The sequence below is a fragment of the Lissotriton vulgaris genome, chromosome 7 (genome assembly GCF_964263255.1).
Source record: "Lissotriton vulgaris chromosome 7, aLisVul1.2, whole genome shotgun sequence".
Lineage (NCBI taxonomy): Eukaryota > Metazoa > Chordata > Amphibia > Caudata > Salamandridae > Lissotriton > Lissotriton vulgaris.
The window spans coordinates 1,622,700,990-1,622,728,367 of NC_141695.1; the positions used below are offsets into that span (position 1 = coordinate 1,622,700,990).

The following is a 27,378-nucleotide window of genomic DNA, read 5'->3' on the forward strand; positions in this document are numbered from 1 at the left end:
ATTCCGAACGATAGAAAATGACTTTTCTTGAGAAACATTTGGATTTGGATTATCATGTCCTATACTTTGGAATTTTTGAAAGACTGACTTTGAGGATGCTATAAATTACTCAAGTCTGCCCGAATTGTGTGGGTAAAATTGATACCTAGTCACTTTGAATAAGAATGTACTTACGTCTCGTCTAGCATTTGGAAGAAATATCTAGTTATATGACAACGGGATACCGACATAACTTGAAGGAAATAAGAATGCCCTGAAGAAGTTCTGTTGCACAGAACGAAACGCGCCGGCTGGCTGTGGTACATAAACTTAAGGAAAATAAAAGCATTTGAATATACACCAAGATTCAGCGCTTCAATAAGGACTCTTAGTGATATGATTTGATTGGACTTGTTGTGCAAGTGGTGCTGTGTCAAACTTTGGAATATTCTCCACCACTCTCTACTACTCATTATCTACTACACTACTACTCTCTGCTACTCACTCCCTACTACTCCCTCCCTACTACTCTCACTCTACTACTCTCACTCTGCTACTCTCACTCTGCTACTCTCACTCTGCTACTCTCACTCTGCTACTCTCACTCTGCTACTCTCACTCTGCTACTCTCACTCTCAGCTACTCTCACTCTCAGCTACTCTCACTCTCAGCTACTCTCACTCTCAGCTACTCTCACTCTCAGCTACTCTCACTCTCAGCTACTCTCACTCTCAGCTACTCTCACTCTCAGCTACTCTCTCTCAGCTACCTCTCACTCTCTGCTACTCACTCTCTGCTACTCACTCTCTGCTACTCACTCTCTGCTACTCACTCTCTACTACTCACTCTCTACTACTCACTCTACTACTTACTCTCTACTACTCACTCTACTACTCTCTGCTACTCACTCCCTGCTACTCTCTCTACTGCTCACTCTCTACTCTCTATTACTCACTCTCTACCTCTCTCTACTTCTCTCTCTACTAGTCTCTACCTCTAACTCTCTCTACACGCACACATATACACATATATATATGCATATATATGCATATGCATTTATATATATATGTATGTGTATATATATATATATATATATACATACATATATAATCTGCATATCTATATAAATACAAAAATAAATGCATGCATACATATGCATGTTATTTACATGAAAGTTTGAAAAACACTAATAAAAGCAAAGCTAAAAAGCCACCTCATTACAAACAGAATGGCTTTAACTTAAACGAGGTCGAGATCTATTGCATTTTCAATGCTTGTTTATTTTGGTTCCATCAAGAAGGCATTCAGATGTGTCACGCATTTGCCATAAATTCTGAATGTTAGCACTCTAGTTGCTTATTAGATCACTGTAGTAAAGCTACTGCTCACCAGGGAAGTCTGCTGCTGGTATTCAAAGTGCATGTTTCAGTCTGCATGTTAGAATTTTTTTAACCCCTTCTGTGCTGCGCGAATTTTGCTGCGGTGCTGAACGTTCCATTAGGCCTATGGAACCATGACGGAACGGTTCCGTCATAAGCACAGGCCACCTTACGCTCATGACGGAACCGTTCCGTCATGAGCATGGAAGGGGTTAATGAAATAGAAGAGGATTTGAGAAGTCACTCAAAATGTGCCCTAATTTTTCTTTCTGAAGCACTAATCATAATTTCTATGGCAAAATGATCCCCCTCATTTTGTTCTTTTTTAAATTAAATGTTTTCAGACTTACCACTTCATGCCAATCAAGATGGCTTCTGGTGTGCCATACTTTTGTCACAAGTAAGACTGTTCGCGCTCTAGTTGTTCTTTAGAACACTCTGGGACATTCTGTCATTGGGCTATACTTGGGCTACATCTGGGTGATATTTGGGCTACATTTGGGCTCTTTTGTCTCTGGTGGCCATCTTGGGAGACTGCATGTCAGAATTGTTTAATGAAATAGAAGAGGATTTGAGAAGTCACTCAAAATGTGCCCTAATTTTTCTTTCCGAAGCACTAATCATACTTTTTAGGGCAAAATATACCCCCTCATTTTGTTCCTTTTTAAATTAAATGTTTTAAGAGTTACCACTTTATTCCAATCAAGATGTCTTTAGGTGTGCCATACCTTTGTAATAAGTAGGACTGTTAGCGCTCTAGTTGTTCTTTAGAACACTCTAGGAGGCTGCAGTAGAACACAAAGGAATCAACTGACAGTCTCTGTCCTTGTTGGATGTACATGTTTTACTGAGAATGTCAGACTCCATTCTCACATGACTGAGAAAGATAATGTGAATTTACAGAAAATATGCTTTCAGTTTAGCTTATAGATCCCCTTCCAAACCACTGTGGGAAAAGCATGAGATAATTATTTTCTTTCAAACATGATTCATGATATCCCAGCAGAAGGCTTTTTCACGTGGTAAAATCACCTTAGAACACACCACAATTCCTAAAATGAGTATGGCACCATCAACAAATGATTTATAATGTAACTAAAGTCCTAAAACCTTCTATTAACTGCAATGGTTTTTAATGAGGTGCGATCATGTATATTGGTCCCAAGATGGCTGCCAACACTTCTTGGATGAAGTGCTGACAGCCAATCAGATCTCACGATGAGATGTGTGGTTAGGCTCCGCCCAGATATATAAATGTTTTCCTTTTAATTTTCCCAGGAACTACTGGAGGGATTTACACCATTTAAGCAAAAGTGTGATCTGCGAATCAGACTCTACCATTTTGCCAAATTTCTAGTAATTCCGTTCAGCCGTTCGGGCTGTAGCCGTGTCTAATCGTCCTATGGAAAATAACATGGGAAAACACGTTTTGGGACCCCCCTTTTTTCTCAGCCCCCACTTGACGAATCCCCCCAAAACTTTCAGGGAAGGAGCAGCGCGGAGCGGGCCATCTTCTTTGAGAAATTTGCGAAGATTCATCAACCGGCGCCAAAGTTATTCCCAATAGAATGTTGCAGATTTCCTATGGAAACTAGGTCCTAACTATATATACCTACTGGCGACGGCCAGTAGGATAGATAGATATATATATATATATATTTTATTTTACATATTCGTGTCCCAAGATATTTTGGAAAAATAGCACTGAGTCACAAATTCTATATCAGCTGACGCAGCTAAGAAAATTCAAGTAACTGTAATATTAGGTACCACTCTAGGTAGGAGATACAATCTCACATAAATAAAAGACTACACAGGATGTAACACAGTGGATATAAATGCAAAGCCACAAATACACTGCAATGCATCATGTTTGCTATCTAAAGCACTGATGTTGTCTACTTGTTCTATTCTTGCAAATCAAAGCTAGTGACATACAAGTGGCTTTTCATCATTGTGCTTGTTTTCTGGTCAACTGAGTTTAAACAAGGAGGATAATTTATTGGATGTAAAAGACCTTTTAAAAATAATAATGAGATATAAACGCTCTTACTGTTCTTCTACTTCCTTCTACTAAAATTAAATTAAGACTGCACATTTACATCAATTGCAACACACCATTATGGAGTGTTTTGGAACAATGTTTTCAAATAAACTTATATCTAACAAATATTTTAAATGATCTGCTTGCAGTTTCAATCTGAAATAATCTGCAATCTGTAAATCTCATCTTTCAATCCGATATTTGTGTGAGGCAATATCTGCTCCAATACTGTATACACATAATGGCTGCTAACAGCAAAGTATGTCCGTCGTGAATAGGCATAAAGACATTTTTGATGATCCATCTTAATCACTGGCAAATATATAGTAAGAAACAATTGACCCATCCACACAAAAATCATTTTATTCAAATGAAATATCGCCGAACAGTAGGAAGAACGTTATTAGCCATTAAGTAACTTGAACACAAAAACGTATTTGCTATAAACAACTAGGAAATGTAATAAATATATGTGAAGAATTTAAACAAACTGAGTCAGACTCAATATTTTGAATGCAATATTTTCCAAATCCTTCTCTCAAGAAAACATACCATTATATTTAAAAATCTACACTTTTAAAAGGAAATAAAAGTGAGTGTTTGGCAGTTTATGCAGAGTTTGTAAGGCGATTTTCATAGTTTTGGAGGTTACATTTGAGTCTGAATTTTGGTCCTTTATGATCCTGTAAGGCAGTGCTCAAAGACAACTGACCACGCTTGAGCAGAAGAGCAATGTAAACCTTTGCATCATCACTAAGGAAAGTGGTTTTGCTGTCTAAAAAAAGACAATGAAAATAACTCAAGAAAAATAAAGAACCGTGAAGTTTAAAGAATATTCTAATCTATGAAATTGAAGAATAAATATTCCAATTGTACAATGTAAAAAATGTACCTTTATGCAATTATAGAGTTGTCTGTATAATGTGCACTTCAAAATTGCATATGTTTCTGTCAAAGAGCATTTCTATCAAAGGCAAGTTTAGGAGAGCTCATCTACAATGTGATGAGCAAACAATATTGACCTGTCACTACAGTTGTCAGTCTCTTGGAGAGCAAAGTTCTGTTGAGGAACAATGCGGAGTGCAACTTCATGCAAGCGTCTCTGAACCAATTTGTCACCCTCCATTTATCTGAATGGAAATATTGTCATTGGTTGGCTCTCAGGCAGAATGCCATTTCCTCAAAATGTCCTTTTTCCAATGAAGTAGTCCTTCCTCATTATTTGTTCCCAAAGTTGGAATCATGATGCAGAGCTGCTATCTTGCCCTTCTGGTCTTTCCACAGGACCAGGATCACCCGAAGAAGCTCCCGCCTGAGTCTCTGAAACAAAATATGAAGTAAGAGTATGGAAATTTAGGAATACACGAAGATTTCAAGTGTTACAAGCACTACAAAAAAAGTTTCTCCCAAACATGAACGTAACAATGAAATGTTTGAAACATAAGTAGACTGATGCATTTGCAGATGACTGCCAAAAACTCTTAAATGTCAATGATTTCAACAAGCCCCTCGTCAGTAGATTCCACTGTTAAAAGTCAACACAGGTATTGTAGGGCACCGTTTAAAACAACTATGAGCATGCCAACCTTTATTTCACTTGGAACCTTATCCTTGACATGTTTGTTCAAGCTTGAAAGAAACCTCCCACAGTCATGTAAACATGTAGCAAAAAGAGGACATTTATGATTCGCAATAATTATTTATGAATCAAATGTACCAGCACTTTTCAGTTGATAAAAAATATCCTACTTAATGTAAGACTTTCTCTGTGCTTAAGCTTTTAAATTTTAACATTGTGTCGATAGTGAACGAACTACCTCCAAAACATCACATCTTAATCGGGGAGAAGCCAGTCTAAGAAGCCCACTTCAAGCAGACCTCAATCGTGATAACAGCCTGGCTATTGGGTTCAGAGTCCTGTCCCAACAATTTGCCAATTATTTTAGAATATGAAATGGCAATCCAATTTTATGACCAGGCCATAAGCTTCTTTTATTCTTCACGTTTTTGCTTTATTAGTAGAGCGTCCCGAAAAAACCAGAACAAATTACAGAAAGGACTAATCAGTCATCTAAAAACTACTCCGAGGTTCTGGGAGCATAGGCGTTAACATTACAGTCGAGCAATTGGTCCTATTTATTACGCCTCTAGAACATCTTTCTTTCACATTCTTCCTACTGCACAGCCAAATATAAGTGCCTTCTTCCTTTTTAGGTGATAACCTTTAGTGCATGCATTGGGTTAAGTTGAGTCTTTGTAATACTTTTCTCTATCAGTAGGTCTTCCCATCCCTGCATTGGCGCTCCAATCGTCTTTTTCCCCTGGCCAACGCATCCTGTTTTGGGAATGCAACCAGTCCGCTGGTAGCTTGTCCTAGCATCATTATGGTTCACAACAGAGCTTGCTCCATCAGTGCATCCTAATTTCCTAGTCTACTGGCACAGGCTGCATTTCCAGTGATCTGTAGGAGCTCCTTGCTGCTTCTATTCTGTAAAGTTTTTATTTTTTGTTGCACAATTCAATTGTTGCTCGCTGCCCCACTCTAAATTCTGTTAGCCAGGTTAGTACTTCGGAGACAGCATTGTTTAAGTTGGGTGGTTGATTTCAAAGTATAGTAAGAAGCCTAACTTAAAATTTAACTGAATGACTAATTCAAAGTTTTCAATATTATAATTTTTTCATGTATTGCTGTTAAATTTGGTAGTTATTATAGAAATTAATTAGCTATATTGTGGACATAATGTCACAACAAAAGAGTTGCATAGATTTTGAGCCAAACGGACGAAACCAAGTGGATTTTATAGGTCAATCTCAGAAACTTTATTGATAACTCATCTGCTGATTCAGTAAAAAAAAAAAAATAGCTATGGCAGACCATGTTCATAATGGTCCAGGATATTGGGGAAAAAATACAAGCGGCAGCACTTCAAAACCATTCTGGAAGAGGATGCTGAATATACTGACAAATACCTGTCTTCTTTTCCAAGGAAAGCAAGATTGGTTTAAATTGTGAAAAGAGCATACAAATCAAAAAATAGAAGTGTACAAACTACGTCTGCTCAATTGAGTTCTGACGTGGTTGGAGATATGAGTGTAATAGTAGTTCCTTTTCTGGTGTTGACTGTCAGTAATTTTCTAGAATATCCAACAAAGAGATAGATCAGGTGTCCATAAAGTTCAATTTCTCACAAGTGATAAATTTGCGTGTCACTCAAATGATTCGGACCCTCATACCTATTTCGTTGATACGGACTTTGAAGTAGGAGTTCTTAGGGACCTAAGTTGGTATGGTCTAGGAAAAATAAGTTAAAAAGACATTCAAATTTCACCAATGAGCATACTTTTCAGGGGGACTTCGAATATACTGAATGGAGTTGGTGGCCTCCTCCATCAAACACTATTACAGCACACTCCAACCTCGCAGACACATTCTACCTGGTACAGCACCTCAACCAGTCAACAGACTCCAAAAGGCCAACCTGGCGACCGAGTCCTCTCAAACTCACCACCGCTCTTACCTCTAGACTGGACACACGACTTACCGATATTCTAGCTCAGCATTCAACCAACAAACCAAGGTCAACCCAATAGAGAGCATCAAACCTTGATATTCGTTCTTTACTTTGCCATAGACAACCTTAGGCTTGAACTCGTCTCTCACCCTGTTAACTCCACTTCCAACGTCAACATGTTTCTAAAAAGCTTTAACACTTTTCTGGAAAGCACACTCCAACTCAAACACACAGGTCAAATCCTTCAGCGCCCTATACTCCAAAGACCTTGCTGATAAAAAATGCTCCTTCTGCAGTTAGGAAAGAAAATGGAGCAAAAACAGAACCCAGATGATCACACATAACAGGAGCCCCTTTGTACAAAATACAGACAACTCACCACATCAGCATCAAAGCCAGTCTGACCTACCTATACTTCACAGGAGTGCAATACCATAAACAAATACACAAGATCTGACAGCAAAATGACAACGCCATGCCTGATTCTCCCCAAAGTCGCACTCCTTCTCCAGGCTTCCCGCAATGGTCACCCTTCAAATCCCTACCCCTCGCCTATCTGGATAGAATACTCAACTGCCTCAAAGACACCTCCACTCAGGATTGTGCCTTACTCCCTCCATTATCAAATCTCAGTCTGGAAAAGGTCTTTCACCGCTACTCACACCTTTCAATGACTCTCTCACTCAAGGCATCTTCCCATATACTCTCAAATCAGGCCACATTCGCCCACTGTTCAAGAAAGAAGCACTAGACTGTGCTGACCTAGCCAACAACAGGCCATCACTCAACAACCTTTCATTGACAAGATAATCAAAAAAGCAGGCTACGTTTAACTCAAAGATTACATCCAAGTCCATCTCATACACGACTGCCAATCTGACTTCAGATCATACTGCAGAACAAAGACATCTACCTTACACTTTGTTGATGACACCCCAACTACAGATGAAAATGGCCTATACCTCCTTATATTGCCAACGCTCATCTACACCCCAAATTCTTTAATGGGTTTAACTTGCAATATCCTTCAGTGGCTCTCCTCCTACCCAGCCAACCAATACCACTTTGTAAACATGGGCACCCCCAGATCCCAGAAGATTCCCGTCACCTGCAAAGTCTCTCTGGGGTTCTATAGTGTCCCCCATCATCTTCAACTTATACATGGACCTATGGAGCTCTACTGACCAAAAGAAAACATCAAATTCACCATATGCCAACAATTAGTAACTCTACTTAAACGTCACCTCCACTCCAGACAGCTAATACCTCAAACACTGAGTGCAACTCACCCAGTAGTTGATGCCCAGAAACTACCAGATGCTCAAGCCCACAGAGATCGAATTTCTGTTATTTGACAAGAAAAACAAGTAAGAAATAAAACTAAGCTGATATTTTGTCATGAACCTTGATGGCTTAGAATGCCAAACCCAATGCCATATTAATTGGATGCACCCTGGGCACCATCCTCAATATTAACCAAGATGCCAGTTATCAGCGCTCTCTGCCGAAGAAAGGAAACTGCTCCTCCCTGAAAGCACCATCAGAACTGCTGTTAAATCCCTCATACTCTTCCACCAGGACGGTGGAATCTCTCTGCTCAATTGCCTCCCAGTCTCCTTACTGGCAACCTTGAGGGCATTGTAAACAGCTACATAACTTCTCATCAAGGGCCTGAGGAAATATGATTGCACCATCCCCATCCGATGGAACTCCATGGGCTCCTTTTTGCTTTCAACACTATCTTCAAAACCAGCAGTATCATTTACAAAACCATCACAACTTGCATCTCTGCCTGTATGGCTGACAAGCTCAACATCTCTGATGGCTCTTGGCATAAGCACAAAGCAGAATGGCATCAGATTGGAGACAATGATATGCAAAAAGGATTTTATTTTTTAAAAGGCAACACGCCATTTCTATTTATAAACCGAGGATCTACAACAAAACCCCTGTATATACAAGGATGGCCCCCACCCGCTCCAGTTCAAGACTTGAGAAAGCATCTCATTAAAGAACACGACATCATGATGCAGTAGTAATACATTAACCAGATACATTTAAAATCTTTGTGCACTCTATCCTTGGGTTTAACCCTGTCCTACACTACAATGCTTTTGACATATTTCACACTCTACAAATACCACCTACATGCACGCATACAAATTAAAGTAACAACTACTTTGGACAGGATCAAAGACTATTTTGTTTTAGAATAGGCTCCTAAGATAGTCATAATTTCTCCAATCTTTCTGTAAATCCGCACATTTTCTCTCTGATGCTCCAAATTTCAAATGCCCTTTATAGAAATTTCCTCCTCAAACCACATTAGTTTTCTTCCCAATGTCTCTGAAACCTGACCCTTTTCTAAGAAATGTTTGATCAATTCCTTTTCCTCTGACAAAGAATTTGAGTCAGACATTGAGTCTTGGGTGATAAGGCCTTATAACAAACACAGTATATGGCATGACCATGCACAAACCATTAAAATATTCAAAAAGTGATTGAGTGAATTCTTGGATTAATCTCAGCCACTGGTAATTACTCTGTCCGCATCCCAACCCATTGTTATTTTGCACACCATGCCACTTCTGTTTTGACCCAGCACAATGCAACTCAGACTTGACCCTGCACCACAAACTCTCCATGTGGTGGTAACAAATGCCGCGGTGGTAACAAATGCCATGATGTTTGCTAGCGAGCCCCTCTCTCTGCTTATATTCATGATAACACTGTTATAATGGCCAGGACTAAAAGATAGATGCATACCCTGGTAAGGATCCTAGAGGATTCTGAAGTGGCGAGTTATTTGGCAATTACTATTATCAACTTGTTTTATACTGCTAGCACTTTCAAATGTATTAGTTTGGGTAGGTCAGTCATGAGAATTGGGTCTTTTAATCTGAGAGTAAGGAACCTAGATAAAGTCCAGTTCGACCATTACACAGGGTTATGTTATTCGACATATTACAGCTGAAGGAACCGAGAAGAGAAAAGTTCACACTGGGTCACCCAAATGGAGGAGAGAGATCAGTTCCAAGTGGAAGTAAGGAAGGCCAGCCAAAAAGGAGGTTCATGAGGCCCATCAGACCAAAGTAATAACAGCAGTAACATATGATACAGAGTTATGGGGAAGGGGCTGGAGTAAAGGCCTGACAGTTTAGGAGAACTAATATTCTAGGAGTATGGGAAACTCACCAAAAACATTGTGGGGAGAAATGGGAGTGACATGGATGGAGTACTTAAACCGCTCACCTTCTGGGAAGGATTATGGGCATACCCGGGAGCCTTCATGTAAAGAAATGTGCACAATCATTTCAGGATGTTTGTTAAGTGTGGCTGAGGCTGGCTGGGAAACATAAGCAGCTATTGCTGAAACTTCTTCATGCTAAAGTTGTGGTTCTTGCTCTAATAAGCTGCCGGAGTGCATTAGGAGATCAATAAAATAATGTATCTGCCAAAGTGGGCTTCGGGTGTTAGGATCATCAATGCATTTTTATGTTTCATACTCTCTAACAGTAGGCCGAGGAGAAAGCTTAGACCTTTCACTATTTGTCAAAATACTGAGGGCAGTAAGAGTATGTGACTTTCATGACGAACACCATGATGTTGAAGAAAGGCTTGGAAACAAAAGTGAATTAAAGCAGAGATGGCCTATAAGAAGAAAGTGGACCCAGCAGAAGAACCTCTGGCTTAGGTGGCGGGGAGTGAGGATATTGGTGGGTGATGAGCATAGGCTATGCTCCCACCCCCCACATTAGTAATATGTTATCGAACTTTATAGTTTTTTTTCATTGATGGTCTTATGCACGTGTTCATTATCGAGAGCCTTAATGTAGGATGGGAAATCATATTTTGCAATAAAAATGGTTGGCAAGCTAATGTCCACAAACCAACTACCCCTCCTTTAGAGACATGTCTTGAGTGTCTTTTTGCCTTTGACCATGTAGGTCTCTGCTGCTGTTAGAAATTGGATTTCTGGTTGGCTGAGGCTTGCGCCAAAGCCAGGCAGAAACCACCACTCTAGTTCGGGCAAGCCAAGATAACCCCTGCACACCCCCTTGGCAACGTAACACGAGCAGTAAGGCTTATCCCAGAGGCAATGTGTAAAGCATTTGCACACGCACCCACCAGCAACATCCCAGGCCCCCCACAACAGGAACTCCACACAAGGTTATATCAAAAATATCCTTTGTATTCTCTGAACACATCAGATAGAAATCACACAATATACATTGTGCCAACTGGCACGGGCAATATTTACAAGGGATTATTTACACATGACAGGGCCACGTGGGCCACTGTCAGACTTAGCACTTGGTAAAGAAATAGTAAAATAGATAACTTGATAAAAGTGAACTAACTCATAAACATACACTGATATTTACTGTTCTTTGCAATAGTCTGTGACATGAAATCCATCATACAATTGCCTAGGTTGTTACTTTTCGTACATATTTGTCCCTGACCTAGGAATTGAAGGAATTTTGATTTCAGGGGGTCCTTGCTATATACAATGAAATCCATCATGCACAGTGTCCCACAAGTCAAACTACATTAGACCCTCACCACCTAAGTAAACATTACACTAGGGGCGTAAATCACACAGGGAAGTATAATATCCCTAACACAAACCTAAACAGGTAACACAACCTCATATGCATAAACCATATCTAGAGGTATCCGAACAGGGTGCGCAAAACATACTAGACACCATACACTTCCTAGCACCCAAAAGCATTAGCACACAAATCACATCTAGCACATAAATCACATTAGGGCATGCGCCCTATAAATGTAACAATCCCCCCTGGCCAACTGGCCATTTCAAATAAGGGGGGCTCAAACACCCTATGTCCAGAGAGTCAGGGCTGCTGCCTAAGCAGCGAAGGTCAAGGTGGCGCCACTGCGCCAAGCCTAAACGTTGTAGCTGCCCACTACTTGCTGGGCAGCTGAGAACAATGAACTGGAGGCCTAAACGCTGCAGCTGGCACTAAGTGCTGCGCAGCTGTGGAGACCAAGGTAGGGCGAAGGTAGTGCGTCTCACTCCTGGGCTCACCAAGAACAGGTCCCCTAGAAAGAAAGACCTAAACGGTGCAGCTGCCCACTACTTGCTGGGCAGCTGTGAATCATCAAAACTGCTGCATGGGCTCTCACTGGCCCTTGGGACACCTGCACCAAATGCTCAAGCCACTTGGGCCCTAGTATCATGGTGCGGTCAAAACCCTGTGGAGCGCTGGAGCCACACAGGGCTCAGTCAAATAAACAATGTACCCCAGTGAGCTATCTGGCTCTCAAAATAACTGGGGCCTCGTTGGAGCCCTCGGGCTCAGGAAATACTGGGCAACATTGGGAGCAATCTCACTCAGGGAATAAAGATGCCCCGGGTGGAGCCACGCACAGGCTTTAGGAGAAATACGGGCACCCGGGGCCCTTGCAACCAAGGTGGCCACTGATGTGGCCACTGATGGAGCCATTCAGGCTCGGTAAAAACGTTAGGGTAGCCCACTGCCATCCAGGGCCGCCCTAAATGGGGGCAGGCCTCTCATCCTCTCCAGCGCGGTGCCTGCGAGGCTCTCCTTCACCTCGGGAGGCTCTCTACTGCTTACGGGAGCCCCCGGGCAGCCTGAAGCCATAACTCGGCCGGCTTCTCGTCTTCTCGTGGCGGCGGGCTCGGGGCTTCCTCTTGAAAACTGGAAGTCCTGCCCACTGTCAGGCACCACGGTGCCTGACTTCCGGCTTTGCCGCGGCTGCGGCGATCTCTATGGTGGCATAAACGGGGTGGGACCCGTACTTTAAAAAAAGGCAATCGCGTCAACGCAGGGTGGGCACCTGCAGCTTTACATAAAAGGGGCATAACGCAGGGTGGGCACATGCTCACCATAAGGAATCGAATGAGCGGGGTGGGCACCCGTAAGGCCTACAAGGAGGGGGGAATCCCTACGAGGGGGATTCCCTCAACGAGGGCTGCAGCGCCCCGCTGCTCAGCCCCCAGGCTCTCCCTTTTCAAGGGAAGGCAAATTAAAGCAGAATAAAGAGCTCAGTCTGCAAATAGAGCGCAGGAAGGCTGTAACAAAGCCTTGGCAACATCAAAAAAGGGGCAACAGATCCACAAGAAAGTCCATCAGGTATCTAGGGGCTGGGCAGGGCCCAGGGAGGCAAGCCTTCCCCTGGGCCCCAGCAGCAGCACGCCCCTGGTAGATTCAAGTTGAGCGCAAGAACATTTTCATGTTACAGCCCCTCTTTTATACACAGAAAGCCTTTGTTTCCAAAGGTGCAGGCAAGGGGCGAGCCAGATGCAACTGGTTCTTGAGCACTTTGTTTTGCTCAGCCCCTCTGCCTATTCACAGGATGGGTCAGGGACATCAGACACACCATAGGGGTGGAGCCAGCATTGTGGAGGGAAGGCCCACCCTATTCAGGTCCCAGGTGCACCCCTCCCTCCCATCAACATGCAGATCTCTCCCTTCACCACCGGGGCAGACCCATCCTGACTCCTGGAGCCAGGCACACCAGCCAGCTCCTGCCAATCACAAGCCAGACAGTCAATTCACATTCACTGCACAGACATGCCAACTTCTAAAAGTGGCATTTCCACACTAGACACATTAAATCTGCGCACATCTTGCGCAGCATTCAATCTCAAGAGTTCGCACATACCAAACTCAACCCTGCACTCCCCACACATCAGGAACTACCATGGACTCACATATTCCCCATGCATTCCTATGGGAGGGCAGGCCAATCTCACCACACACACTGAGACTGCGCCCGCTCTTTACACTGGGACACAGTGTCAAAGTGTGCAAAGCCCAGAAATCACTATAATTATGTCATATTAAAAGGCAAAAAGTTCAGGAGGGAACCTGCCAAAAGGGCCAAGTCCAACAGCTGCCATTCAGCGAAAGTTTGCGCAATGTACATATCAAAACACATATATTAAAAATCAACAAATGCATCATTACACTGTCAACTCGCCGATGATACTCAACACATTTAGATGAGAAAATATATTTTTTAAGTTTGTGTCTGTGCAACTGTTCATTTAGATTTTTGTTAAGAGCTACGATGTATCTATATGTGTGGTATCTGTATACTGCAAACCTAGTGAAAATGCGGCATAGGGCTGTACAGGGCAAAGGCAGCAATACAAACATAGGAAAGGTAGTTGGGTTCTGGGAACAGAATTGTAATGTTAATGCATTGTGATGTACTGTTCCTTGTATTAGCATCAGCTTTGCAACTACAGAATGCTGATTTGGCACCTAAATGTATGAATTTCCCAATATTTGAAGCGATGTTTTATTAATCTGCTTAATGTTGCACCATTTAACATGGTGCAAAAATATGTATGCGGCCCCTTACAAGAGGAATGTAAAGAGACCCAGACAGCCTTATTTTTAACATCTATGGTAAACATCTGTCCCCTGAAGAGTGAATTGTCCTCATACAATGAGGGCAGTGAATGAGCAGGCCACCACAGAGTCTGTCAGCCTTTTCCTCGAGCAAGAGAAGAGCCACAGGGGACAGAGGTGCTTGGTATCATTCAATATAAACAAGATCGAACCCATCTGAAGGGGGGGGGGGGGCATTGGAAATCAAACCGCACTAGAAATACCACTGCTTCATGATGGGCACAGTAACATCTAGTCTACCAGCTAGCTAGGCATAACAGAAATATGTCTGGTTACGTATTCTAACTGAGCAGGAGTCTGGTGAACTACTGACCACACAGGACAGATCATCATATCATTGGTCATGTTATCGGCTTACTCCGATGTAACCTGGAAAAGAAAAGGCAGCTGGGTGTGGTGGGCAGACTTTACCAAGGTTTGGTTGCTAGTAAGATTCAGAGGAGGGCATTTGAGGGCCATAGCGCCAATGATTCCTGCTTTCCCTAGTGCCATGTTGCCAAGGATTCCTGCTTTCCGTACTGGTGTACTCTGAGGGCTGACATCTGGACAGCGGCAGCTCAATCCACAAGATTGCACTAGTTCCCACCATATACAGCAGCACTGAGGGGTATGGAGCATTATATATGCTGAACAAGGTGGGGATAATGGATGAACGCTGAGAAACCCCACACACTGTGCTGATCACCTCTGATCTAAATGGGGGCAGATAGATTGTCGGAGTCTGTTTGACAAATGAAATTGATAAGCGTCTTTGTTAGAACTGTTTGAGAGACAGCATCCATGGTTGCAGGAAGGTCTAACAGGATTAGGGCAGTAGATCTGCCGTCTTTATCCATTTTAGACCGGATAGCATCAGTAACAGCCAGCAGAGTAGTCTCAATACTATGCTCTGCCCTGAAGTCAGATTGAGAATTATCAAGTATGTTATTATCCTTCAGATACCTGGATAGATGTTTAATAATGAGCCATTCCAAACTTTTGATAGGAAAGGACAGAAGTGAGACGGTTTGACAAATTCCTGAGGGCAGCAGAAGGTTTATTAAGCATGGGAAGCACTTTAGCATGTTGCCACATTTTTGGAAGTCTTGCAGTCTGTAATTAAACATTTAACATTTCTGCCAAACAAGAGGAAAAAAAAGTGTGTCAGGAAGAGATCAAGTGTCAGGGGTATGGCTCGTCCTGTGAACCTGAGCTAATAAGGGAGAAAGCACTGTCCACATCCTGTGTGGTGATGTTAAGGTGTCTACACTACTGTGAATTTGTGAATTTGAATTTATTTGCATAGTTAATAAAAACCATTGCAGTTTCTCCATTTTAAAATACATATACATACTGTACATTTTCACCGTAAACGTAATATTGCTTATAAAACGATATAATTCATTTTTAAAATCTTCTAAATTAAATACAAATTTGCAATGATGTTCGTCTTAGCATCGATTTTCTTTGTGAATTTAAAAAAGGTTGGGTTCCAGTGTCCTCTATCCACCGCCTTCATTGATTTGATAATGTTAGACAACATTTTACATATGGTTCAACCTAAACAAAAAACAGCAAGTTAAGTTAAGCGTCAAGTTTGTGCATCTTTTTCTCCACCTCTTTCATATACTTCACAAGGCCGCAGTTTAGCTGCGGATCATCGGGTGTGAAGCAGGCAAGGACTGCATTCCTTCGAGTGCGTATTCCTCGTTGGTTAAACAAAAATTTCAGCAAGCGTTTTCTTTCCTCTAGTAATTTGTCGCAGGAGCACAACAAATGTGGCATATCCTCCTTTGCCTTACTACATAAACGACAGAGGTGGCCCACTTTATCCCTCAGCCAATGTGGAAGGTGGGTTCTACAAGGTAACAGGCCCAATCTGAATTTTAAAAATTTCAATTTCATGGTCCTTGAGTATCCTAGATCGAGATAACTCTGTTGTCCTTGTTGAGAATAGGAGTTTAAAACGAACCAGCCATGTGACCTCTTGGCAACTGTCGCCTTATCCTCAATCCATGAAAGGTACTTTGTTGTTCTCTTTACCAGCCTTTTGACTGTGGTGTGATTAGTTGAAGTGTTCCACAGCTCCTGTATGCCTAGGTTCGACAGGCTTTTTTCCAAATACTTAGCAGCTTGCGAGGCCGGATTTCGCTGCAGTTCTGACCATAGTAAACTATTTAAGGTCCCCTGTTTTGCTTTCCTGATTTTGTCCCACGTGATTATATACGCCCCCTGTCTTGCGAGAGACTGCTTCTGGCCACCAAACTCTAATCTAAGTTGAGCCGGGGAGGTATATTTTGGCAAGGCGAAGATGATTCTGTATGCTAATGTCACAGCCTTGTCCAGAGATACTGCATCTCTTCCTCTTTGTACCTCGCTGCCGTAAGTAATTGCGGGCAAAAGTTTGGCTCGTATAACTTGCGCCAGCGGAAGAAGAGATGGGCTGGTGAGTTTGCCATTTAGTTTTTTTAGCGAGACTGCTATCGCGATGCCTTTTCCTCTGATGCTTTCTTTTTGAATAATAAACTGGCCACTGTTATCAATTTTGACCCCTAGGTACTTATACAGTGTTGTGTCTTCTATGCGGTTGTTATTCCAAAACCAGCTATGTGGTGTTTTTCCTTTCTTATTGATTGACATTGTTTTGGTCTTTTCCAAGTTTATTGTCAGGTAATTCTCATCAGAGTATCTTTTTGTTGCATCCACAAGATTTTGCATCCCTATTTTTGTGTGACTGATTAAAACCAAGTCATCCGCATATAATAGCGTGGGCAGTACTTGGCCTCCCAGTTTGGGTGCATGAGAATTGCAATTAATAAGCACAGGAACAAGGTCTCCCAAGAACAGGTTGAAAAGCGTTGGGGCCAGAACACATCCTTGTTTGAGGCCTTTGTTTGTTGGAATGCGTCCTGACAAATGGGAGCCGTCGCCCAGCTTTACCTGTACCCATGTTTCGCTATGCAAGTTAATCAATAGGTCTAATAAGTGCTTTGGTATTCCCCAACTCTTCAGTTTTGACCATAAAAGATTCCGATTAATATGGTCGAAGGCTGCCTTATAGTCTATGAAGCAAAAGTGTATTGGCATTTTTGTAGTTTTTAATTTGTCAATTAGCAGACCCATAGCCAGAATGTTTGTTGATGTCCCCACAGATTTAGAAAAGCCAGTCTGATTCGCAGGAATTAGCGAGTTTTCTATAGCCCAGGCCTGCAATTCCTCCAATAGGATCCCAGCAAAATATTTTGCTTCGTTATCCATAAGGGCAACCAGCCTGTAGTTGCATGGTAACGATTTGTCCCCTGCCTTAAAAATTGGGGAAATAATAGAACCCTTCCAGGAGGCAGGTAATACATTGAAGTGTTTGATTTCCAAGAACAGTGGCTCGAGGGCTTCAGTCCATTCCTTTTCATTCGATTTGTAGAGGATGGGAGGGATTCCGTTGGGACCTGGTGCCCCCTCTCTCCTTCTTTTTTTAATTTGGAGCCCGATTGTCTTTTGTAATTTTGTCGTGCCTGTGTTCATGATTTGGCCTGTTTGTTTGTGTTGAGAATCACGCAATGGTATTAGTCCGTTGTCATCGATTTCTGTCGCCAGGTTGTCGATTGTATGTTGTGTGAAATGACCTTTAAGATAGTTTACCCATGTTTGTTCGGAGATATAAGAGGAGATTCCGTCGTGCCTGGGGTTTATAAAGGAATTAATTGTTTTCCAAAATTTTGCCCCATCATTCTGCTTAGTATCTGAATATAATTTTGCCCACAGATTATCCTCCATTGCTCGGTTTGCTTCCCATTTTGTTTTTTTTAAAGATGCTTTTAGTTCTTGCAGATTGTTGTTTCTCGTCATGTTTTTTGGGAGATGCCTAAATTGGCGCATGGTCTGAGCAATGCGTTTTTTTAAGCTTTTTATCTTTAATCTGTGATTGTTTGTAAAAGAAGTCACATTACTATTCTTCAATGCATATTGATACTTTGGGGTTGTATTGTAACATGCCATGCTGGTTGTGAAGCTCTCCCATTTTTCCACCTCACTTACTCCAATTCTCTCATCGAAATGACGTTTTGCCATTTCTTGAAGGTCTCCGTCCATGACTGCCGAATACTTGATCCTTTTATAGTTGATAGTGTAAATTAGGTCATTCGGTACCAACGATTGTTCGAATTTTGGTTTGTTGATGTTAAGTGTGATTTCCTGGGGACAGTGATCACTGTCAGCTTTTTCCCCTATTTGGAATGAGTCAATATGGCGAAATAAGGATAGTGATATAAAAGTGTAATCCAATATTTTGCTAAATCTGGCTGTGTGAAAAGTACATGCTGGTGGAATATCTCCCTTAAATCTCCCATTTAGTCCTCTAAGATTGTAGCACTCTAGGTTCTCTAATACCTCCTCTCCTAACTTTGAATATTTGGAAGTTTGTGGAGCCTCTTGATCTGGTATTTTCCAGGCTGTATTATGGTAATGATTCTCATCACTTGTTGAGCCTCCCATCAGATTAAGATTAAAGTCCCCAGTGATCATAACGTCCGTTGTCGCAGTATCGTTCATAATTTCCTCTAGGCTTTTGCATAGGTCTTTCACCACTTTTCCTTTCCTTTTTGGGTGTATATAGACGTTAATCAGTGTGAGATTTGTGCCCTTGTTGCCTAATTTGGTGGTTGATAAATTTATTATATTTAGGTCAGGAGTATTAGATCCCAATTCCTTGATGTCATAGACACTTTCAATTGAGACGTAGGTTACTAGGCCCCCTTGTAGGTGGCCATATTTTGCTGTTCTCACCGCACTGGTGAAGAAGCGTAGAAATCCATGCAAGTGCGGAGGCTCTCGTTGCCATGTTTCTTGCAGGGATATAATGTCAAAGGATCGTAGATAGCTTACAAGTTCTGGATCAGATGATTTAGAGGCAAACCCATTGATGTTCCATGAACATATTTTCAGTTGGTTTCGCCTACTTAGTTTCGGGAGGTTTTCCGTTGGTCAGTTTAAATAGTTATTTATTGTTCTCGAAATCCATCTTAGGTCGTGAGAACCTAGCGGTGCTACCTCAGATGTGCAGCCCCTTACATTAAGATCTTCCACGCTTCTTGCTTCTTCTGCCCCTTTGGCCCCTCTAAGAACTGTAGATCCAGTCCTATTGGTGGAGTTCTGTTTCCCATCTTGTGCTGCTGGAATTAATAGATCCGGGTATTTTGGCTTTACGTATGGGGTAATTGTTATTCCCCAGTTTTTAAAGGTTGTAGTTTCTGCCAGTATGTTTTGTGCAACTAAAGGTGTTGCCCATGTTGCTTTTGTTTTCTCAGCCTTCATTCCAGCTTCTGTTATAAATTCAATAGAATCCAAATCCTGAGTTGTCACACCTGCTAGGGATGGAATGTGAACTAGTAGCCGTAAAATGTTGCCTCTATTCAATATGTCGTGCTTTCCTTTTGAGGTGTAATCCGGTTTGAACCATAGAACATTTGTTGCATCTATTATTTTATCCGTGCTGCTGGTTTTTTTATTGACATTTTTTCGTCCTTGTGCAAGTTCATTCCCTTGCGGTGTTCTCACTAGAGCTAGATCTGGACTGGTTGTTTCATCCTCCCACCCTCCGTGACTCTCAGTTTGACTTCCTGTGGTTGACTTTGATTTCTCGTCTCCCTGGTTGCGGAACACCGATTCGATTCCTGACCCCCTTATGTGTGTGTTAGTGGCCTTTCTTGGAATTACTCTTGAGTCAATAGATTTTGGTGTTTGTCTGCTGGCTACCAAGCCATTGTCGTATGATTCTATAGATTCCCCGTTCGTCTACACTACTGGAGTTCTTTAGAATCTGCTGCACTGGGTAAGACATAAAAGACAGTGTTTCCTCTAAACTATCCAAGTTCACACATATTTTGAGAATCTTACTCTGTAAATGGGAGTACAGACTCACAGTTCACTGGTGGCCGGAAAGACTATCAAATGCCTCAGACAGCGTGAACTGCTAAAAAGCTCATTAGAAGTTGAACTGTTTCCAATTCAATCTACTAGAACCTTTCTCCATGCTTCTCGCGATTACTGTGATATTTTTTTCTTGCACAATTGAAATGCAATTTGTTCTGGTGAGATAATCTGAAGAACTTAAGTTTCAAAATCCGAATTGGCATTCAAGTGGAGCCAGGTTTCTTTAATACAGCAGAGATCGGTTCTCAAGGAGGAGGCCAGATCCCAAAGTTCAATCGTGTGCTTAGGGAGTGAGCTGGCATTTAACTGAAGGCATTCCAAGTTGAGGTTTTTCGCTAGGCTATCCGTTATAAATGACTTTCCTAAATGTTCTCATGCTTTTCTCTAGGCCCTGAACCTTCAATATGGTTCCTCCATCACTCCAACCCCCACAGCTCCAACACGCCCCTTGCTCTCTCCTTCAGACTATTGATGTCTCTTTTCATTGTAGGATCACTGGAAAGTCTGCCTTCTTTCTACCTCATCTCCCTACTTCTGAGCCCCTCATCTACTGCCGGCGCCCACAACTAGCACCATTCCTTGTTCTTTCATTGAGGCTTGCCTGGCCTTCCATCTGAAACACCTCTGCCAGCCAGCACTTTCTTTGCAGTCCACACAACTATTTAACTCCTCTTACTTTTTCAACCATCCATGGGCTCAGTCACTGCCGATAACCCTAAAACTATACACAAACATTTGTACAAGGTCCACAAATGTAACCACTAAAGTAGCCAAACAGGACAGGGAATCCACTCCAGGATAGGCAACTGTGTTAAAGACTCCATGGTAGGCCTGTAAATCGGCTACTATACTACTGCATTATGGAGACTATGGACAATTTTTGTAGTCCCTACATGCTATCCCCAGTTTGATTTTCTAGTAAGATTTCATCTGTGGGTTAGTTCAATTGTCCCCCGGCTTGTCTTTTCTCCTGTACCAGCATTATCTCTGGTAGGGATATGCGCTCCCCTCTCGCATTAAACACCAGTGGGGGCAAAGTTGTGGTGTAGGTAATATTCTTCCCCATCAGCCTAGGATGCCTGCAGCTTGCAGTACCCAATACCCCCAGAAGGATGGTATAGTGGGGACTCTTTTTTACCACTCAGCACCCGGAAGTTTACAAACCCATTCTCGTATGGAAACTTTAATTAACAAACATGTTTTCAGTGATCAATTCTCATTTTGTAATGCTGTAATTAAATAAAGCCCTATGCCTGGGAGCCGGGACTAGGAGAAATATGTGCTCAGTAAACTCTGGTTATAAGCCATGCACTTTATCCCTGATAAAACTGTAAGGACCTGAAAGCCTTCAGCTGCCCCATCCTCAACTCACACAAACAGCAGGTGGAGGAAGACATGGTAGCTCAATACACCCCACTTCCTGGGATGGGGACAGAAGATGCACAAACATTATTCCCAGAGCCTTGGGCGAGGTAATGGAGCTAACCAAGGCAAGGGATTGCCGGATGCCTTAACCTCTGTTATAAAACTGGCCTCCCAGTCCTGGGAAGGCCAGGAAGAGGGAAAGTCCTGCACATTTTTTAACCTCTTAGCAATCATTTAGTGACTATAAAAGGGTTGGGAGAAGGAGCTCTGGACAGGGAACACACCAATTTTGCCCACTACGGAGGGCATTTTACCATCAAATACAAGTAGATTTACCAGTGGCATCTGGTGATCTTTTAAAGTAGTGGCAGGTAATACTTGGCTTGATTTCCAACGAGCAAGCATGACTTTTTGGATTGTTAGAGTGGTTCGTCCCTCAATCAAAGTTTTAAAAAATGGGGCCAAATAGTGTGTTTTAAAGTACAATTTTCATAGAAATGTGCTCAACGGCCATACATAAGGCTTTTAAAGAGTACTGATTAAATATTCAAGTCCTTTTAAGGAGCTGACTAGAACTGTTTTTCAAAATATACTATAGGCACACCCTTAAGCCAAAATGTACCTCCATTGTAGCAGGAACAGCATTTCATCATGGTTGCCCCTTATGCCAGAAACTACATACAACATGCCAGGGCCAGAATTTTGCCATTTATTCTTTCAATATATCATGGGAGACTCTTATGTCACAAAGTATTTCTATTATGTTAGGACTAGCATTTTGTCATGGTTGCCGCCTTCCCAGAGGAAATGGCTGCCCTCCAATATTCCCAAAAAGAACCTACAATGTGACGGCACTAGCATTTTGCCATTGATATCCCATATAAGTGCGTACATCAGTTCCAGAATTTTTCCATTGGTGACCCATATGCCAAGAATTACCTCTAGGATGCCAGTGTGACTATTTCACCACATATTCCTATTATGCCAGAATTTCCATTCAGCATGCCAGTATTTTTCATAGCTGTCCCATAAGGCAAGTATTACCTCTGCTATGCCAATATCAAGTATTAATGCAGTATGCCAGTACTATTATGCTACGAATTACATGGAATAGCCTAGCACTAGCTTATGCAATCGGTGTCTCTGTAAACCAAGAATTGCATTCAGCATGCCAGCGGCAACTGCAGACTCACAAGCACAACATCATATTTCTCACTCACACTCACATTTCCTATTTGAGACATTTTTACTCCATCTCACCTATTCTCACTTATTCTCACTCAGATTTACTCACTCATTTATACTCAATCTCCTTCCTTCACAGTTATACTCACTGCCATTCACTATCACTCACATTAATTCTGTTACTTGCACTTGCTCATTCTCACTCACTGCTTGCACCCACTTTTACTCATTCTCGCTCACTCTCACCTTCTCACTCTTACTATCACTCTCTCATTGGTAATGTCACTCACTTTCAGTCACTCACTGTCACTCACACTCAGTCTCTCGGCTTTAAACCCTCTCTGAATTGCGTAAATCTGGGTCCGCACAGTTACTTTCCATTTCGTGAGATTAAAGTCATTTTTTTTATTTATATTTTATTTATTTTTATACAAGAAAGCATTCGCAAACAGCTGTTTCAGGGTTAGTATAGGTTGAAGCAATAGCCGTTTATACATCGGTGTTTATAAAACTAACCCCATGTGGCATTATTTATTGAAGAAGAGAGAAAAGCAGAAAGAGAGGAGCAGGAAAGCAAGGGGTGAAAAGAGAGATAGGAACAGGCAAGAAGAAGGATACATCTTTGTTAATTACATCTGACATTCTATGAAGGTACTTAAGCTCGCGGGCAGGCCTATAATTGGATGCGGCCATTTGGGTCCAGTTAGATACATTTGTCTTGGTGGACCGGTCATGGGGAGTACCAGAGTGTGATACTAGCATATTCACGGAGGTTCATAAGAGTCTAGGTAGGTGTCCGGGATCTCCACATCACTCTGGAGGACGGTTTCCACTGTTAGTTCTGTAGAGCAATGTTGTCCGCTCCTCGAAGATGCGTGATCCAGTTGATCCAGCCTTTGTAAGTTGTCTTGCCTGTATCCTTCCAGTTGGTTAGGACCATTTTCACTGCTGCTGTCAGCAATTGGTCCAGTAGGTCCTTATCTTGTTCCGTTCTCAATTCCGTGCTCAGAAATGCCGAAGTGAGGGTGAAGAATTCTTCTGCTAGAGAACAGTCAAACAAACCATTTATGAAAACAAAGATTTTTCCCCAGAATACTTTGAGTGTTGGACAATGGAAGATAAGATGTGCTAGGTCCCCCTTCTCTTTTTTACAGTTCCAGCATAGTGCGTCCTCCTAGAGGCCCAATGAGAATAAGCGTGCAGGGGTCCAAAAAGCCTTGTGAAGCAGCCAAAATTTTGTTTGTGCGAGCACTGGGAAGATCTTGTTGTGTGAGGCGGATGCCCATAGAGCGGCCCATTTTTGTACAGGGAGTGTGGAGTTTTAGTTGGTTTATCCCAGTAGGCGACTGTCTTATTGAGGTTGGAGGTATTGGGGCGGAGGAGTTAGTAGAGCTTAGAGACTTGGTGCCCTAATTTATTAATGTTTGAAACATATTGGAAGATTGTGGGTTGTGGCGTAGACAGCTTAGTTTTTGTTTTTGTTAGGGCCGTTCTGACTTTCAGAAAGTTATAGAACTCAATGTCTGTTAGGTGATGTCTTGATTTGAGGTCTGTGAATGTAATGGGGTACGATTCGTTCTCTAGCTGGTAGGGGTAGTAAATACCTTTCTCTATCCACGTATCAAAAGTTAGGCTTTTCCCTTTATATAGAATCGTGCTATTAGCCCAAAGTGATTCCATTTTAGACCCTTTTATGCTAACCTCCAGTTTCTTGTCCACCTTTAGTAGCGCTATTCTTGTGTTTTTGAAGATAGGCTTGGAAGTGTGGGGGTATATATTTGCAGTTAGTAGCACCAGAGGGATCAGGTTGTTCAGGATGGACCTCTCTACCTGAAGCCATACCAGTGTGTAGTTGTACGGCGGGGATATCTAGTACAACACCTGTTTTGCTAGGAAAGCTAATTGGAATAATTCGAAGTCTGCTAGGTTTACACCCCCCCCCCCTTGGGTTTTACCCAATCTTAGTTTCTTAATACTTATCCATGCTTTTTTACCACACCAGAGGAATTTAGAGATCAGGATATTGTTTTTTCAGTGGAAATCATCTGTGAGGAGGAGTGAAAGCATACTGATCAAATAGTTTACCATTGGGGTGATAACCATTTTATTCGTTTCGATTCTACCCCACCATGTTAAGAATTTTGGAGACCAAGAGTCCTAAAGTTTCTTAATCTTTTCTAAAAGTAGTTTCTCACTGTGGTGTAGTGTATCCATTAGGTTGCTACCAAAGTGTATACCTAGGTAGTTAATATGCCCTGTCTGCCAGGCCAAGCCCGACCACCCCAGGATGTCTTTTGTGCAGTGAATGTTAAGTGGTTTGCATTCAGATGTGACTTTGTTTAGTTTGTGCCTTGAGAGCCTGGAGTATTCTGCTATCGTAGTCATCAGGGCCCCGATTGAGGACTTCGGTTGATTTCGTTTACTATTAATATATCATCTGTGTAGGTGGCTAATTTTATTTCAACTCCATTGATATTGACCCCTTTTATGTCCGTGTTTGATTTTATGTCCTGAATAAGGGGTTCCAAGGCCAATAAGAATAATGCAGGGGATAGTTGGCATCCCTGTCAGGTACATGGTTGCAACGTAAAGGGGTCAGATAGCGACCCATTGTCTACGATACGGGCTGAGGGTTCTCTATAGAAGGGCCATAACCATCTGTTTAAATCCCTCCCCTAAGTCAAAGAATCACATGCAGTGTTCCAAGAAGGTCCAAGAGACTTTATCAAAGGCCTTCTCAGCATCTAATACGATGGCTACTACCGGGTCTGATTTGGTGTTCACATGTTCCAATATGTGGCAGAGAAGTAGGGTGTTATCATTAGACAAAGCTACTCCTGAGGCGGAAGCCGGGAGACAACAAACGCACCTTTTTAAAAACTTATTTCTTGTGTCACTGTATGATAAAAAACTGTATTTTAAACCTGCGCACTCACCCTTCAGGCATCTCCTCCTGGGTTAGAAGTACGCTGAAACAGCGAACCTTTCGCTGCAACGAGGCCGCCAGAAAAGTCAATTCTGCCGCCATTACCGGCGAGGAACAGAGGCCACGCCCACTTGCAGGCCACGCCCACCCGCCCTAGTATATAAACGCTGCCGACAGCGCGACCCAGTTAGAACAAAGCTACTCCTGAGGCGGAAGCCGGGAGACAACAAACGCACCTTTTTAAAAACTTATTTCTTGTGTCACTGTATGATAAAAAACTGTATTTTAAACCTGCGCACTCACCCTTCAGGCATCTCCTCCTGGGTTAGAAGTACGCTGAAACAGCGAACCTTTCGCTGCAACGAGGCCGCCAGAAAAGTCAATTCTGCCGCCATTACCGGCGAGGAACAGAGGCCACGCCCACTTGCAGGCCACGCCCATCCTCCCCTTCTACCTCCCTTAAGGATGTGCATTCATCGGACGCGCAGCGGACGGGCGCAGCGGGCGCGCCGTTTGCGCGCCGAAGGCGCGCCTAAGGCAAGCCCGTCTTCGCCCGTCCTCGCCAAGTCATCGCCTCTCGCCACCCCCCCTGGCTCGCCCAGACCTTGTCATCGCATACGCTATGACGGTAAGGAACTCCTACTTCTGAACCCCTACCAAAAATGCCCTAACACCACTGGCATCCTAGGTCTTACGCATTTACAATGCACCCACTGCCACTTTTCCACCAACGCACCCACCAGGGTACGGTGTGACCTCCCTAATACTACAATATCGCCACTAAGGATATTCCAACTCAACTGCAGATCCCTCGTTAAACACCACCCGGAGGTGAACACGCTTCTTCAGGAAGAAAACCCCGACGCACTATTTCTATGCGAAACATGGCTCCAAGATAGCTTGACCACCATCCCCAATCTATCACTCCCAGAGGAGTTTAATCTGGTCACCATCAATCGTGATTCACGCGGTGGCGGCATTGCCATTATCTATAAAAAACAACTGACCTGTTCCTTTGTTAAGGAACCTCTTCAAGATTGTGAATGCACCCAATTTAAAATTAGTGTGACCCCCCAATTTATGCTATCTGGCCTATACATCTATCGCCCTCCAGGCCAGGCCACAAAATTCATTAACGCCCTTCTCGAAACGGCGACAACGCTCACCACTAAGTTCGCCAACTTCACCATCCTAGGTGACCTGAACTTACACTTTGATGCGACTGGTGACAATACCATCATTAATCTTCTTGCCGACCTCTCGGCTCTGCAACTTAATTCCCTTGTCCACACCTCTACCCATATAGCTGGACACACCCTAGATCCGATCTTTTCTAACTTACAAGAGGCAGCAGCAGAAACCCCCATCCCTCTGGGATGGACGGACCACCACCTAGTTAAAATGAGTGTCCCGGCACCCCAACGTCAACGCAAAACCGAATCCTTTCAGAGTCTAAAAAGACCTTGGCACAAACTTTCCCCACCTGACTTACATGAAACCCTTGGTGAATTCCAACACAAAGCTAACCAGGATATAGACGCGATCTATTCTTCGTTCACCAACTGGATCAGCAACGGCCTCGACACTCTCATCCCGGCCAGGCCGTCGAAAGGACGCAATACACCCTCCAACCCATGGTTCGACGACACCCTTAGGACTATGCGCAAGG

At 42.7% G+C, this 27,378-nt stretch overlaps 1 protein-coding gene across 2 annotated transcripts in view; it reads right to left on the minus strand.

The window, feature by feature from the left end:
• Nucleotides 1-3,747: 3,747 nt before the first annotated feature.
• PKIG (cAMP-dependent protein kinase inhibitor gamma) overlaps nucleotides 3,748-27,378 on the minus strand; it is a 572,021-nt gene continuing 548,390 nt past the window's right edge. For both annotated transcript variants that reach the window (XM_086932556.1, XM_086932555.1), the window contains one exon: nucleotides 3,748-4,722. In XM_086932556.1, coding sequence (XP_086788682.1) covers nucleotides 4,643-4,722 — 80 coding nt within the window. In that variant the 3' untranslated portion in view covers nucleotides 3,748-4,642. The remainder of the gene's footprint in view (nucleotides 4,723-27,378) is intronic.